The sequence below is a fragment of the Cyprinodon variegatus genome, unplaced genomic scaffold (genome assembly GCF_000732505.1).
Source record: "Cyprinodon variegatus isolate N-32 unplaced genomic scaffold, C_variegatus-1.0 Scaffold14, whole genome shotgun sequence".
Taxonomy (NCBI): Eukaryota; Metazoa; Chordata; class Actinopteri; order Cyprinodontiformes; family Cyprinodontidae; genus Cyprinodon; species Cyprinodon variegatus.
The window spans coordinates 1109134-1126797 of record NW_015150467.1 but is presented as its reverse complement, the minus strand read 5'-3'; the positions used below and the strand labels follow the sequence as shown (position 1 = coordinate 1126797).

The 17664-nt window shown below is 37.6% G+C and overlaps 1 protein-coding gene across 2 annotated transcripts; it reads right to left on the bottom strand.

The window, feature by feature from the left end:
• Positions 1 to 1431: 1431 nt before the first annotated feature.
• On the bottom strand, positions 1432 to 15467 carry hic1 (hypermethylated in cancer 1). 2 transcript variants are annotated; one of them, XM_015383427.1, is made up of 2 exons: positions 15244 to 15467; positions 1432 to 10217 (listed from the first exon to the last, which is right to left on the bottom strand). In XM_015383427.1, the coding sequence occupies exon 2, from the start codon at positions 10198 to 10200 to the stop codon at positions 8014 to 8016; it is 2187 nt and encodes a 728-aa protein (XP_015238913.1). In that variant the 5' UTR covers positions 10201 to 10217; positions 15244 to 15467; the 3' UTR covers positions 1432 to 8013. The 2 variants fall into 2 exon arrangements, with proteins under 2 accessions (XP_015238913.1, XP_015238906.1); XM_015383420.1 differs by lacking the exon at positions 15244 to 15467 and adding an exon at positions 14100 to 14263.
• Between the last annotated feature and the right edge of the window lie 2197 nt (positions 15468 to 17664).

Genomic DNA, 17664 nt, shown 5'->3' with positions numbered 1-17664 from the left:
ATCCAGGTCATGAGCGCTTATGATTTACAACACCTGAGAGAAGAAATGCTAATTTGTTTAACGTTGAGACTGGATTTGTGGCTCGTTGCCTGATTCATATCAAACATCTGGAAGGCACTGTGATTTCTTGCGTGCTCGTGATAAGACAGATATTGCAGTGTGTGTGTGTGTGTGTGTGTGTATGCCTGCCTGGCGGTTTTGTTCCTGCTGACAGAGTAATGGATCTGCTCATTGTTGCATGCGGACTTGGTGTGATGTATGAGATTCATTTGAAATTCTTCGTCCTAAATGAGGCACTCACATATCTCCATTTGGGAGATCATAAACTCAAAGGAGAATGTACTGAAGTATCTAATTCTTGTGGTCATTGTCACATTCAAACAAGATTTAGTGTGGTACTTTTTCGCTCCATATTTTTCAATTAATAAAAACCCATTTCATGGGAAATTAATTTGGCAAAAGCATGCAGTTGACGTGGTATAATAGTACAAATCTTTAAAAGCTGATTAAATACAAAGTAAGAAAATATACAAACTATTTCCACATTAGAAATGTGTGTGTAATCTTTTTATACATATACAAAAGAAACAAAAAATGAACTCTTAAATTCATTATGCAATTTATTTTATTGCCAAGTTGATTTGGAGTATACTTGCAAAACAAAAAAAGACATTTTTCACATTGACTTTTAAAAAAATAAAAGCCTTATCAACAAAAAAATTATCAATTCATCATAAAATGCATTTTTTTATATAAAAACCCACAATTGAATTTACAGAAAAAGAAAATATAGCTATAAAACATTTAACATGCAATAAATACATTCATTTCATTAAAGCAAAGTAAGGTCAATATTGACACAAATAGGAAGAACATGTTTAAAAAAAATACTGTTTGGTTAAAGTAATGCTTTTAACTGTCTGCATGCTATATGCTGTTGCAGAACAGTAGAAAACATTGGAGTCTGGTCATTTTTCATAAATCTTCTGCTGCAATAATTTTTGCGACCCTGGACAAAAAAATCCAATCCATTGTAAAGTTTTGACGCCTTCATTCAGGTGTTTGCTTTCCCAATCTTTTGCCTGTGTATGTTACGGTCTCACTTTTGCATCCCTATACTTCAATCTTACCTTTTTTAGATTGTAATTCACCATATTAAGACGTAAAATACTGTTTCCAAACCAAAATAAATACTTTTATGCATAAGGACCCTGAGGCTCTTTTGTAGTTTTTTTGGCACAGGTTGGAATGGAATCTGTCACTGGAGTGGGTTTTCTTTAAAAATGGCTTTTTCAACAAGAACTGACACACCAAACGGAGCAGGGCAACCTAATTAAATCTGACCTAATCTGGTGCAGCCGTCTGCCAGCCAGCTGTGTCTGTCTGAGAGATAAAATCCTCCAAGTTCCTGCTTATTTTTGTCCTTTTTTCTTAGTCTGAGTTTAAACTCCTAAGTTGAATTCTATAAGTGTACAGAGTCAAGCCAACATCAATGTTGTTTTATACATTTAAGCTGAACAGATGTAAAGTGACATGTGAGCGGAAACCCTTCCACTGTCCAGCTACAAAGTGCACAATGTGGGCTTTGACTTTCCCGGGTGCTAATTGTTGATCCTGAAAAGAATGTTATCTTGGAAGACGCAATGACACAAACAGTCATATCGAAAGTAGTACTGCTGCAGTCAACAATGACAAAGTAAAAACTCTTTACTGTAAGCTCTATGAAAGATACCACCAAAAAAACGAATTTCTCTTCTTTGTTTTTGTTGCTTTTTTTATCCTCATCCCTTCTCTTTTTATTTGTTCTCTCCATCTTAACACATGAGTTGGCTGGTGCAGCCAAGGCACGACGTGATTGTGCAATTTCAGAAATGTTTACTTCACCGGCATCTTTCTGAGATTATTTTCCCCAGGAACATTTCCCCTCACATTATTCTGCATTTCCTCTACAACAATATGCTGTCTTTAATCTTCCTTTGGCTATACTGTTTCTTTGCTTAAAATCAGACTGTAATAGTTTTAGAATCTCATTTGGCCCATCAGTTTATATTTTCTTTAAACATGCCTTAAAAGTTCATTTTGAAAATTGATCAGGCCAAAGAGAAAAGAAGCGTAGCTCTTCACGTAAACATTTAGACAACTGTTGTCTTCTGCATAAAAAACAGCTGGAAGTTAAGCGGATAAATGGAAAAGAGGAGGGCAGAGCGAGGTGAAGAGGGAAATCAGCACTCAATGAGGGTAAAAGGGCAGCACAGCCAAGCTGTGCACCGGGGGGGAAGAAGAGGAGTAGGAGAGCAATGGAAGCAGAGGGAGGGTGGTCTTGGGACTTCTTGGAAAAGTTGAGCCTGATTAAGACAATATAGCATTTCTTTCTTAACCAAAAATGGGATTTTTATTTATTTCGGGGAAATGAAAAAAGCAGTGGCTCTAATGAACTTGTAATTGACCTTGTTCTTCATCCAGCTGAAGCATAGAGCTGACATGACATGTAGTTAGATTGGTGCCATAAATTATATCAGATACATTATTAAATTTAATCAGATTAATTATTGTGGGATGATCTATTAATTAAGGCAGATTTATATTTTTAAGACTGCAGATCATTTTTGAGAGATTTAAAAACTGGAGTCAGTAAAAATATATTTTTTATTAATCTAATGTTCAATATAAAAATCTATTTATTTTATAACAAAACCAAAATTATGTTTTTTTTTTTTTTTACTGAAATTAAAGTGTTTTAACTTAAGTATTATGGGAGTTCTAAGTTTTTATTAAGAAAGCTGCCGTGCTGGCGCAAGAGTCAAAGTTTCTGCCCACCTATAGCTACTTTTATGTGTTGTACATTTAAGTGCATTAGCAAACAAGGTATAAGTGCTGCCTTGTTAATATGATTGTTACTAGCTAAATACAAATTGAGAACAAATGATAATTGACCTTATTTTTTCATTTATATAGATCAACATTTTCCTCCAAAAAAATCTATACATTTTTTAGCAACTTTATTATTTCAATTCTAACAGTAGAACTTTACAGTGTTTATTTAAGCATGAATAAATTTAAAAACAAATTTCAAAGTATCGAATAGTGAAGCTTCATCCCAATGCATAATCAGTAAGTCTTTAGCTAGGATTAGTTTAACAGACTGACTTGTGAAACTCACAAATTGTATTGTAGCTTTGCTTTTATATCAATCATGCTTAGTAAATACTTCATTTTGGCAAAACTGTAAAATCTAATAAAAGTTAAACAGAGGTTTGAGTGCAGGTCAAATAAACTCTTCACTTCCCTAGTGTTCTTCTACTTAGCGAGTAGAACAACATATATTTTATACATACCGGTAAATGTTAAGTTAGAGGGCTGGCATGATGGAAAAATATTAATATATTATTTTATATGAGTACAAATCATTTTTAAGCACCTATCGAATTCATTTCAAATGATCTTGGTTTTAACCTTTGTGGTGGCCCTGAGATATGTTTTCAGTTGGTGTGTCATCTAAATATCACTAGCAAAGGCATATGGCATAAAATCCCTTGGGGCTACATCAGTAAATTGAAGCAACGCTTCTTTTAATTTGACTGACTAAATTAGAAAGGCACAGAGAAAGAAAAAAAATGCCTACATTTTTATTGCTGATTTCCATTTTACTTTCGGAGCATGTTGGAATAATTTACAGGCCCACGCATAACTATTCACACCCTTTAAACCGGTTTCTATTTTGTCATGTTACAACCACAGCATTGTATGTATTAGATTGAGATAATACTTGATAGACAAATCAAAGTATTGCATAACTGAAACATGGAATGAAAATCTTGCATAATCTATATAAATTTTTACAAAAAAAAGTTTTATGGAAGGATAACTCTAAATTACACCTCAACGACCTGTCACTTTTAGATTTATAATCCAAAAACCTAAAAATTTAAATCACACCTATAGGGAAACTGGTCGTGTAAGCATCAAGCATGGGGCATGAGACTAAAGATATGACAATTCTGCCATGCGAGACAAAATGGACTGAACAAGCAGCCCAAGCTGCAGTTAGGTGGTGGAACATAACAAATTCAATCGCTGAAAGGCCCCTTTCAAAATAAAAACCTAGTTGAGATTCTGTGGTGATACCTGGAAAAAAAAAAAAAAAAAAAAACATTGACACAGATACTATCCATTTTGAGTGAGCAATAAATAATTTGCTAAGAAAATGAAAATAGAAGAAAACTACATCATCAACTCAAGGGGACAGAAAAAAAATACATGCCACACTTTTCAGACTGTTAAAAAAAAACAAAAAAAACTAAAAAAACTCTTCATTCCACTTCATAATTATGCACTACTCTCGGGATTTATCACTTTAAATCCCAATTAAATATATTGAAGTTTGTGGTTGCAAAACAACTGAAGCTGAATCTTTCTGTTAAATAAGTAGAGGACAAATTCAGATATGATCAGCATCTCTTAAAAAAAATGAACGCACAAGTCAGGGTCACTGTACAGCTCCTAAAGCCCACAATCACTGTGACACTAAGCAGAGGTTTATTCCCAAAGAGTAAAAAAAGGAAGGAACAGAAGAGATACAGTCCATTCTTTTTTTTAAATTCAGGACTTTAGAAGTACGAGAAGGCTTTCATACGGAGACAATGGCTCGAGTCCACCCTGCTGCGCTCTCCCTGCTACTCTCCCTTACAGTATCTGCTTGTGAGCAGAAACACGCGGCACATCCTGCTTAGTGTGGCTCACCAGCCAAAAGTTCACTTCCTGCTCCTCGGCTCTTCTCCCTCACACCAACCCTATTCCCAGGACATCCATTAAACAGCCCATTTTACACTCAGATAGCAGGGTGACAGACAAACAGACAAGTAAATATTTCCCTTTCCTATAGATGCTCGGCCTTGCCCACTGTAGAAAGCATCAATGCAGTAAAGTCAATTACAAATGGTACATGCTTAGAAAAAAATGGTTCCGGCATTATCTTTCTATTTCCCCTCAGCACAGATTTTAAGTGGAAACGTTTGTTATTCTGGTGTGCTGGCAAGAAATTAGATTTTTACTTAAGCTAGTGAATGAGAGAGTGCAAGGAGACTCAAATTCCCACGACTCACATCTGCTTGTTCCTCCATTTTACAACAAATAGATCATGTTCTTTAGAACAAAAATTGCCCTTTTAGCAGTTGTTTTATACTTTTTGCTCACAGGTTTCTTTTAAGCACTAACCAACAACAAAAAAAGCAGACTTCCTGCATATTTCTGAGCACGTACAACTTCTGTCTGGCTCGTGTCAAAAGTTCACCATCTTCAGGTGACAAAAGGGCCGAGCAACAAGAGGTTTGGTTCCGAGATACTGCCAGTCTGTTTAAGGAAGTGCTGATGAGGCATCACATCTTATGGGTAGGGGAGATATTTCCAAAACATAGCACTTGTCGCCTAGATATCAGCATACATGAGGTTGAAAAAAAAAGTGTATACCCAGGTATTAAAAACCACAAACATTTACAGCCTCTAATGGTGTAGAAATGAAAACATCAAACAAAGAACTCTTCGAGGATGACATAACAGGAACTATATATGGAAAGCAAAAACATTATCTATTTGATCTCTTCACCATAAAACTATAAAAAAGTAATGTTTAAACACAAGAAAAAACACAGGTTTAAGGCAGGGAATGGTACCCCTTAGCAAAATAAAAAAAAAAGTGTATTTGTGTTAAAGATTGATATTTTAGAGCTAAGGTTTACAGAAGCTTAGCTGGGTTCAGTCCTGAGGTAAGCACCAGTTGTTTTGTTTTTTTGGCTGATTTTATTTACGTGTGTCACAATTTTAAAAGAACAGAAAGTCACAACATAAAACATGTTTGATATGATCAAATGCTACTGGAAGAGAAGCCCTTAAAGTATTGTTACATTATAAAAGCATATTCACAAGTGAGGCACAGTTTTTATGTTGTTTTCTTGTTTTGTTTTGTTTTTTCTTTAAGGCTTTCAGGATAACTAAGTCTGTCACAGTGTATATATGGCTTTAGTCTTCACATTCACCTCCAGAGGTTGATGTTGGCACTATAGTGGTAAAATGTTCTAATCAAAATTAAGGTGTATAACCCAAAAAAAAAAAAAAAAAAAAAGCCAACATGCTCTTTGGTAGAAAGACTTGCAAACAAAAAAAAATGTGCCTTCAAACCACAATCTTTAAGTGCTTTTTTTGTTTTCAAGTTGGAAGAATTCTATGTCAGGATATAAATGTCATATATCTCAAACTTTGGTTTGAGCATAGCAGAGAGGTGAGGCCAGGAGACACTTCCTCTGCTTGGATGTAACATTTAATAGTGGATCACAGGAGTGAGATGGCAGGCGTGAAATGGGACATCACGCCGGCAAGCAAGTGTGAATTGTCCAGGAGAAAGTGGGATTTCACAGGGATTTACTGGAGTACAGCAGCTGGGGAGTGCTGTTTCACCAAACGGCTTTCAGGGAACAGTCACAGTAGACTGCTTTCTTCTGATGGTGTTGCTGACAGATTAGCAGCCTGCTGTACTCGAAGGGAACATCCGTCTAGGTTCGTGAGTGATTTTAAGGCAAGGGGCCAATGCATAACTATGGGACATTTAAACAACAAAGATGGCCATGAGCCAGTATTGGAATTTTCATGATATATAGTGAGTACAAATACAACAGATTAACAAAACTGTGATGTATCAAATAATCTCCTAGATTGTATATTACTAGAAGAAACATGTCAATATCATCAAAATAATATAATAAACCTTGAGTGGTGGTCAAGCTGTTAAAGTATAGTACTTGTGACCTGGGAAGGTTACAAATGCCCTGGTTCAAATCCCACAGACTCTCACTCTGGGTCCCTGAGCATTATACAAGTAAGGAATGAGAGGGGTAATTAAACTGATGCAATTATATGAGTAAAACCTTGTGTAAACCTTTATTAACTTTTGATACTGGTAACTGGCTAATGCCTAGAGTAAAGAAGTGTCCACAACAAAGCCTCTGACCACTACCTCCTCCACTCTCAATCATCACCCTGTTATCAACATAAAAACAAGTTCTGTCAGTAAAAGACAGAGGTCATTGTGATTCATTCACCTCCAGTCTTCGCCTCTCTGTTTTTACTAAAGCACAAACCAACACCCATGAGTAGGAGCTTCACTTGTCATAGGGATTAGTGTGTCATCAGCTGGATATGTGCAATCGTGTCCCACTTATGAGATCACAGGGCTTTGCTCACTCCATCTCCCAAACAGCTGAAAGCTAAGGACATTTGTCACACTGCAGAGGATGTTTTAGCTCAAGAGTGGTTGAAAGCCGGGTGTAAAAGCTGATTAAGCCACCAGTGCTGTCACATAAACAAACAGGGGCATGGGGCAAAAAGCCAAAAAACAAGGCATTATGTTTTAGCTATTTCACATAAAGGGGAAGAGCAAGCAAGAATCAAGACACACAAAGCATCCCGTACCCCAAGATTGTACAAAAATACAGTTGAGTTTCTTTTTTAAATCTGGGTAAAGTTCTGCTAAGGTCTAAACAACCCTGAATCTTGTTCTTTATGTGCTTTTTCTTTGTTGTTTTTTTATATACATAGATTATTAGTACACAGGTTTAGGGTAAGACTGCAAAGTGTCTTTGCAATGCTTTCTTTGGATTTCATCATATACAAAAATAAATTAAAAAATCCTTTTGGTTTTGACTTAGTCACTATGGCTCAATGGTTGAAATAGAAAAAAAAAAATATTTGCATAGACTGTACATAAATACTGAAGTTCTTTAAATGAGCGTCCCTTGGTCACAAAAAGAAGAGCTCCTTTATGAAGGACTTAAAGCATACATTAGATGTAGAGAAAGGCACTTACAGTCTACACAGTTTGGTGTGCATAAGCCAACTAGTTCCACTTGGCCTGAGTCTGAGGTGCAGAGGAAGTAATGAAGTTGAGGTGTATGGCTTTTGAATACTGCAAACTGTGAGTGCACGCAGGCCTGTCTGTGATTTCCACTACACATGCCAAAATTATTAGCTGGGTGAGTAGTGGTCAATGGGTCGGCTGTCAGAGATTGGCTGTGGTGGAGGAGGCAGTGGTTGGCCTACAATGTCCATCTTTTCATGGGTAAGGCCCAGATGCTCTGATGCAAGTTTGGTGAGTGGGTAGAGGCTTTCTATGGCCTTGGCATCTGCCACCAATTGCTGCTGTGCTTGAATGAGAAGTTCGTTGGCCTTCTCCTGCTTCAACCCAAGGTGCTCTGCTGCATATTTGCTCAGAGGATATATGCCCTCTGCAAAGTCCAGCTTCAGTTTCCCATCTGCAGTCAGGCCCCCTGTGGTTCCCCCACTGTGCATCTTCATGTGGCTGATGAGGTTACGCTGCTGGGCAAACTTCCCCCCACACACCTGACATTCATAGGGCTTTTCCCCAGAGTGGATACGCATGTGCTCAGTGAGGCGGTACTGGCGAGTGAAGCGCATCCCACAAGAATCGCAAGCAAAAGGCTTGAGGCCCAGGTGGCTGCGCATGTGGCGGGTCATGGTGCCACGCTGTGTGAACTTCTTGCCACAGATACTGCAGGGGTAAGGCCTTGTTAGCCAGTGGGTCTTCTCATGTTGGCGCAAGGTGGCTGGATCTTTGTAAGACTTGTCGCAGTTGGAACAGCGATATGGTCTAATCATTTCCCCAATGGTTCCTGAATTTAGCGCCTGGTCAGATTTGGTCTCCAGATGTGACATACTATTAAGAGAGTTGCTGCTGTTGAGGCTTCCATAGCCATTTGTGTTACTGCCTATGCCTTTGGTGCCACTGTTACTGTTTCCCATCTCCCCACCAGAGTTGCCATACAGCTCCTCTTCTGTGTGTGTCTCCACGTGTGCATTGAGCTGTTCTGAACTTGGAAAGCCTTTATCACAGGGAATGCAAACGTACAAATTGTCCCCGAAGCTTTCTGGCTCATATGGCATGTGGAATCTTCCAATCGGTCCAGTTGGGGATGGACGGCCTTCGCTGCTCCCCGTTTCCTCTGTGCCAGAACCACTCTTGTCATCTCCTCCTTCGCTCTCCTCCCCTGGCTTGTGGTGGTTGTGATGCTGCTCTCCATTTTCACCCCCTTCCTCTTCGTCCTCATCCTCATCTTCATCTTCACCAGTGTATGGCAGTGGCTCATGTTTCACCCAGCGGTAGATGTTTCCCATTTCTCTTCCTGCCTCTCCACCTTCTGTCAGTGTTTCAGGGCTGGTTGGGCATGTGAAGCGGTCTGTCCCTTGGGAACCTGAGCGATGCAGATGAGGGAGGTGGGGGGCTAAAGGCTGATTGAGATGGGGGAAAGATGGAGGTGTGAGGGAACCTGCCTGGTCAGCAGACTCCATTTTTTCTGATGCAAATGCTCTGCCATTTGTCCCTGAGATGGGACTAGTGTCCCCACTCAGAGTCCCTTCCCGCTCCTCGTTGCTGTGACTGTTGGCCAGATGGGGTTGGGATGGCGGGAGCTGAGACTGGGAGGTGGGGCTTTTTTTAGAAAGATCAAGACCAAAGCTAGGAGAGCAATTCCTCTCAGGGTGGGCAGGGCGTCCCAGCTGAGCAGGCAGAGGTGGGAACACTTGAGAGGTCTGGTGGGCAGTGGGAGCATATAATTCACCACTATGAATGGCTATTCGATGGGGAACCAGCTCCTCAATTGATGGTGCCCTGGGTGTATTAAGAAGTCCCCCTGGAGGACAGGATTGAATCACTGGGGTAGAAACCCTATACCTGCCGCCAACTCCTAAATTCATGCTGTTTGGCCCCATTTTTGGGTACGGTAAAAATGCAGGACCTGGCCGAGGAGGGTACTTTCCATTTCTTCTCAGCTTCTTTTTACACAAAGCCACCAAGTCGAGCAGCTGCAGGTAGCTGGCTGCTGCCAGGACAGCACCTAGGTTCGGTTCAGTGGGAGAGGTGGGATCTCCTTCACTAAGACGCCCTGTGTAGATGTAGTCCAGGATGACCCTAAAGACCGCTGGACTCACCATCTCGTGGTCAAGGTTGATGAGATTGTCATGGACCACCAAGGACTTCAAGTAGTGGCTGCTGGCAGCCAGAATGTTCTTGTGAGCTCTGAAGAGGGCATTCTGCACCACAATAATGACATCACACAGAAAGCCTTTGGTGCGCTGGCTGTTAAGCTGCAGGAGGAGATCCCTAGCATGACTTGGAACTTCCATGGCATCCAGCATTGTCCTCAGTCCACCACCTACAAGAACAAATATCTGTTAAATTTTCTGCAGAAGATGTCGTTTTGAAGGCTTTGTCTTAAAAATATTCCTACTTGTCTTGCTAAGGATATGTAAAGACAATTAAAAAAAAACAAAAAAAACAAACAGCATTTTAAATAAACAAGCATTTCATTTATGTCAAACAAAAAAATACATTAAATATGTTTATACAATTTGAAAAATAAAAAGTTAAACTGGCAGAAAGAATGTAACATGCAACACATGTGCAACATATGGAAGCATGTGCAGATTACCTTTTTTCTTGCTAGTTTATTGAGACTGTCAGATCAAGACTTGCATTAGATTGAAATAATCTAATCTTTCTGCTATTTTGTGAGCCAACTCTGCCAATGGCAAATTATGAATGCTAAATAAAACTTAAAATGTAAAACAAGTTTGTATTTAGTTTAAACTTTTATCTCCAGGTTAATTCACCCACTGAGTGTTAGGGACTCGTCTGAATTTATATAATTATCTCTACCTACAAAGACTAAAAGCATATTCCTAATTTTGTTATTATATTCTGTCAGATGAAATTTCTTAAAGAGAAATCTCAGCATCAGTGCCAATACACAAACACGAAAAGGGAAATATAGGCAACAAAAATTTGATTGTTAACAATAACTCTCTTTTACTTATTATTTTATAATGTAAGTTTATTCTTGGTGAATATAACTGACCCAACCAGATGAAAAAAACGTAGCCTCCATGTGTTGGAAGTGTCCATGAAGGCCAGTCTGTAACAGTGAACTTTTAATAAAGGTGAGCGTTCGCAATGGTTTTCTCATTAGCAGAAATCCAAGTCATTGCACTGACCTCCTACTCAGTGAGCAAAAGGGGAAAAAAAGGGCTTAAGTTACAGAGCCTCAGATATACATCTATTGTGTAATTGCCAGCTTCCTGCTAATGTATTCCAGTGGTAAAATCCTGAGCTTTAAACAAAGTGAGAGATGAATGTTTCACAAGTGTGATGAACCGCAGGTATACAGCAGCGGCAGGAAAGACACATCCTAAAAAAAGAGGGCTTCAGCTCTCCTTTCCACTCAGTCATATAAGGAGCAGGGAGCACACAAGGTGTAAATCAGTGTTAGACGGTTGGATATTTTGCACTGAGAAAAGATCCAGGATTCAAATGTGCACACACACACAACCTTAAACATCAACATTAATTGTTCCATCAAGCCTAAAATAAACTACATCGTGTGCTTGCATGAAAACCCTTGTATTGTTCAAGCAGTGGCAATCGAGGACAGTTTACTTCTGAGATTAAGCTTCTCAAACTGTCCCAAAGGGGCTTAATATCACTGATGGGAAACAAGCAACTAAATAAATATCATGTCATCCGTCTGATCACAGTCTTCCTGACACCAGCTCATTCACTTCTTGTTTATCTCACCCACAGTATGAGCTCTCAGAATAAGAACAAGGAAGTATATACTTTTAAAAAACATTGTGTAGCAAACTCATAGAGAAGGAACTCAAGAAGAACTGTGAGCAAAATTCTCATGCTCATTTTAAACCTTTAAAAAGTGCAGAATCTTAAAACCCATGGGGAATTCTCAGCAGAGCTTCTGCCGCATTTTTTTTTTCAAATGCATGTTCAGCATGACAAAAAACATAATGGAAAGTTAAACACAATGAGGACTAATCAATATATAGGAAGAATAGATTATATTAAATACAATCTATTATTTTAGTCGCAGGTGTTCTAGCAACGCTTTATTTTTTTATCAATGAATTAACTGTGGCAATAAAAGCTTAGATATTAAAAAGGACTCCAAAAATGGGCTCTTATTCTATCACATCTTGAGCTGTCGTTGCCTATGTTACTACCTCCGATTTCTTTTCTTTAATCTGGCTTTTAATAACTACTGGTTCTTATTTTAAGTTCCGATGTCTGCCAGATCTGTTGCGTTCAGAAGAAAATGTGACGAAATGTTGATTAACGTCCCATACGTGCTCATTAGCTTTTTATCAGTGTTGCCTTCATGATGTTGAACTAAGATACAATCTGTGTATCTCAGCAGCGTGCGCATCAAGCAGCGGCTGCATCTGAAGCAAACATGAACCTTTATGTCCCAATATATACTTGTATTAGAACAGATATCAAATAAACTGGCCTCAACAAACATTCTGTGCACCTCAATTGTGCTGTTCTTATAACACATCATAGGAGTTATGTGTTGTGGTAACAAGCTTGATAACTGTGGTTTCACCATAAAGGTATCAAGTTTTTTTTTTACCTTAGTTGTTTTTAAAGAATGCTTCCTAAATTAAATAAAAAATGTATAGTGTAACCTAGGCCACTGTTAAACAAATACACTGCTTTCAGTAAATAAACCCTTGATCCTTATATATTTAATATGGTAGGAAAACTTTTTTTTTCATGCTTACACAAGAGAAGCTAAAATGATTATTACTGTAGGACCATTAGAGAAACAATCTCTTAAACATTTTGAAGGAAATCTATGGAATTCCTGTTACATTAAAGTTGCAGTTTTGTAGTTTTGCGGGCAAAGGCCTTAAAAAAAAAAAAAAAGGATTCAGTCCCTTAAACACTCAGACATCTGCTTAAAACTTTGTGTTGACATTTTCTTTGAATTTACCCACTTCATTTATCCGTTTAGTTTGAAAAAAATGAATTGTTTTATTTTTTCTGGAGATCAAAATCAATTGAATATCAGTTCCAACCGTCTCAGTGCAAGTTAAGCCCTTAGAAAGCTCTTTATAGAGTTTCAATTTGTTCAGATCAGAATCAGTTTCCTGCTCTAAAGTCAGTGCATCTAAAACTCTTCACACGTTTATAAGGTTTATGTTAATTTCTGCAGAAACAGCAAAGATAGATTAAGATAATAAAGCTATTATTTTAATGTATAATCTGCAATTTCCCCTTAAATCTGAGCAGTATTAAATTTTATATTGCATTAAATTAATAAATTTACAAATAATAAAAGTTGTTCCTTTTTCTTTACTTTTAATTAGTCTGTTTGGATATTATTGTGGACTAGTTATACAAATCAGTTCAAATCCAATTTATTTGTGATTTAAATTTATTTAAATTTGGTGTGAAAGTTTGAGAAGGCGCACTTCCAACACACAGGACAACTTGCTGTGAGTTTCTCTGAGGAGCGCCTCTCTCAGCCTCCATAATCTGCTTCACTGTGCTTCACTTATTGTGCAGTAAACCGTATCACGAGTGAACCCAGCTCTCTGATCTAAACTCACTAATAACTTTTTCTATCTCCAGCTAAGCAAAAGGAAAACAAAAACAAATTAAATAAATAAAGTGTAATCCGTACTTCGACGAAGTTTTTGAGAGCACATCTGTACCAGAGCTGTCACCAACACTAGAAATCTCGCGCTCCCCAAAGGAAACCATAGTTAAATAGGCTCTCCAATTGCGCCAAGCATTAGTGCGCACAGTATGCCATCCTTACAATATAAACACCAACTGACTGTTAGACATTTAAAAGAAAGAAAAAAAAAAGGTGAAGCAAAAACTGCTAAAACATATGTGGAAGAAAAAATGCAAATTTAAGCAATATTGTATTTTAAATTTAATCACATGATTTTAAATCATGGTAACCCATTTTTACGCTTCTAATAATATAGCATTATCTTGAATTTGTAATTCAGAAATTTATTTTTTATTTTTTCTATTAATACAAAAGATTTTGTTAATTATGCTGGGATTAAAATGTTTAATATAAGTGAGCGCAACATCTGGATCAACATAAATAAAAACGCCGCAGGATGTAAATTTAAAAAATAAATCCGCCTATTTTGTTCTGCTGCTGTTTCTGACACAAAGTGTCTAAATGTCATCCTGTGTGTTGCTGTCTGGACGGCTCAGCTCTTACCTGCATGCCCGATGTCTTCTGCCATCCGATCTAAGTCTCCCTTAATGATCATCTCAGCAGTATCTGGGAGTCATATCTGACGTTTCAGCGTTAAACTGCCAGCCTCCAAAAACCCATGCCAGTTTTCCGAGCGCGTCTGCCAGCTCTCTCTCTCTCTCTCTTCTTTTTTTTTTTATGGTTATTAATTGATATGAATTTCTTCTCGCTCCTTGGGTCCGTCCTCCCTCCCACCCACTTTTTTCCTCCCACTGTCTCTCACTGCCCCACCTATCTTGGTTCTTCTTAAAGAAAAAAAACATATATGCATTCATACATATATGCTTACATCCAGATCATTTCCTGTCCTCCCCTTCTTACCCCCCCTTTCTGCCTCCCTTAATTTCCTAACCTATTTTTGAGTCTGCTAAATAACAAGAACCGAGATGATAATGGAGCCTCTGTGCGGCTTAAGTGTTTTAGCGCCCCGTGTGATGTCAGTCTATAATAAAACTAAAAGGTAAAATCGAGGGCAGGAACTTTTAGTGACCCCGACGTGAACTCCTCAACACATCGTCTTAAAGGGACAGGCCGCTGTTGCGTGTATCTGATGGTAAAGTTTGGGGACAGAATTAGTCAATAGTTTTAAAACAGGTTTTATGTCAAGACATAAAACCTTGTTTGTACTCTGCTTTGCTGGATAAAGTTTTTTTTTATCTCTTAAATGAGAATTACACTATCAACTTACAGCAATTAGGATGTGTGATTGGACACCTGTTGAGCAGAATAAAGCCCTCCTCCAATCATCACCTGAGTCAGGCTCAACCCCTGAATCTTTTGACAGCTATATGATAAATATACAGGAATTATATACACACATACAGCCTATAAATAGTTTATTTATATTTAAATTTTAAGGTTAACTAAATTATATAGGCCTATTATTTGATATTAATAAGAAAATCTCATTTTATTACACAAATGTTCTCTATACATTCTTAGCAATTCTGACCACTTTTTTTTTTTTTTTTTTTAGATGAATGAACACGTCAAAAATCCAGATGTTCAATCTGTGTCAGCTTCATTCACAGCATTAAAAGGAAAGCATAAAAGCAGCCCCCTGGATGAACTCCCTGCGGTCTGGATGCCATCCCTGCCCCTCTCTTACCTCCGACTCATGTCTGGTGCTCCCGCCGCGCGTTCTCGCTCCTATTCGGCATCCCCACTCTTGTAATCTCCGCTCTGTTCCCTCTGACTCCTGCTCAAACTAAAAGAAAATACAAAGAAATAAATGGCTCCTTTGCGGGACTGTCCAGGACTGTCTCTCCTTGTCCCCGTCTTAGATCGTTTTCTTTCAGCCTCTTAGACAGTCAAGTTTTTTCTCATGTTTTAACAGACTCTCTGACACTTAGGGCTGTATTTTGGGGTCCGATCGGACCAAACGCGCAGCCCAGGCTGAGTCTGCGCGCACAGCGACACCCAACGGCGCTGTGATTCATAGGCCTTATTATTTAGGCAAAGCAGCACAGATTTGTTAAGGAATATCAAGAAATACACAACAGTTCAAGTATATATATATATATATATATATATATATATATATATATATATATATATATATATATATATATATATATATATAATTTTTGTTACACACAGAACAAAGTACACATTGACAAACATTTGTCACAGTCATTCAGGTCTTGCAATACAGGAATCAGTATTTTCCTCTTATGTAGGAGAGTAGAGGATCCCTGATCTTGTGATAGTATTTCATTTTGTCCATGTTGCGATACCTGATCTTCTCCAGACTCAACGCATCTGCAGGATCATTTTCTTTGCCACAATCATCTCCAAAGAGACAGCTTGAGCCTCATATGTATTAGCCAAAAGAAGAGTCCGTTTCCCTCCCATGATGGCAACGAGTGGGTGTAGTTTAAATGTCTTCTTAAAGGATAACTTAACACAGGGCCAAAGGGTATGAGAAAGTGTTCCATCAGTAATTTTACATTTGTTACAAAGTGGTGATGTTGATGGATCAAGCTTATGAATTTTGGTCTTACAATAATAAAGACGATTCAATGTCTTGAATTGTATCAGGTTATGTCTAACATTAACTGAAAAATTATTTATATGTGTTTTTATAGTATTTTACTAATTAGAAACCAATGTTGAAGTAAGGCTTTTACTTTCTATTATTTTCTAAATTCACAAGAAAATATAAAGTAATGGACTAAAAGAAAAACTTGGTATTAAAATGTGACTTCTATTTTATTATTATTATTATTAATGTATTCTGTAAATGGTCATACGTGCAGGCTATAATATATACGCTTGGGTCTTTTTCATTAATTGGGTAAAACCAGGACACAGCTTAGTGCTCCAGCAGTGCAGTGTTGCTGAACAGACATCCAAACTGGCTTTGGAATGAAAAAGTTATAAATAAATTAGTCAAAATCCTGGAATAACCCTTCCTTAGTTCAGCCATATTCAAAGACCTGTTAACAAGGCTTAAAAGCCAAGTCAGTGTAAGGGAGCATATTTAAAATGAGCAACTCCATCGGTCAAAAATTCAGGGGCTTGTTGATGCCAGTAAAATTGGGCAGTGAGCTCCAACTTGCTACAGAAAAGTAGGGGTGTTTACATTTATCTGAGCCACTTTTGGATCTAAATAAGTGTGTTCAAGGTCTGGTGTGGATTTCAATAGGTGTAGACCACCCATACTGATGCCGGTGAAGATCCGGAGAACGGGTGCTAAGATAGTGGACTCTTATTTGTACACATATGTTCACCTGAACAGGAACCTGGACTAGATTCATGCTGATCTTTTAACAGGAAGGGTAAGCACAGACCCTACCTGCTTAGGAGACTGAAGACCAGTTTTGACTCATTGGTCCCATTTGCATGGTGTAGCTTTTTATTAGAATGGCATCTTATCTGCAGCTAAGAAGAAAATCTATGAATCTTATTAATCTAAGGATTCTTAAGCATCACTGCTCCCAACAAACTCAATCAGTGTTTACATAAATGCTTTTATCTGTTCACTTTTCTGCTGTTGTCTTTACACAAATACAAATGCACATTTCTTTTAATACAGATATGTTATTTTTAATATCTTAAGAGTATCACATTTCTTATGCTTTGATTTTCCCTTTACTGAAAAGTTTGTTGTTCTTTTTTGTTGTGTTTTTTTTTTCATAAATTTGTTTAAACTTTATGCAAATCTGTATCCCTTCATTTGCTGTTTATACATCGGAATTTCCTTACTGTGAGAAAATAAAAGTTTTGATCTTTCCGATTCACAATTTGTGCGATCATTCATATAAAAATAAAATAAAATACCACCGCCAATTAGCATCAACATTTCAGATAAATGTATGCATATTTGAGGGTATGTATATATGTCACATCTGATAAAAATGTAGAAAATTCATTTTAAGTAATGACAAACAGAGAGTAGTAGCAGAGAGGGCAAGCTACAGTTTGTTTTTATTCATTCATCTTAATTTATTTTTTATGTAGTAGATCATTCAAAATACAGCTTTGATTATTTTGGTAATATAATGTTGAATTGTGATGCTTTTAAATA

Bases quoted from the DNA above. Each gene is read 5' to 3' on its own strand.
- hic1 (XM_015383420.1), bottom strand. From the start codon at position 14,151: ATGATCATTAAGGGAGACTTAGATCGGATGGCAGAAGACATCGGGCAT. The intron at 10,218-14,099 runs GTAAGAGCTGAG...TTGTTCTTGTAG, and splicing joins AGAAGACATCGGGCATGCAG to GTGGTGGACTGAGGACAATG.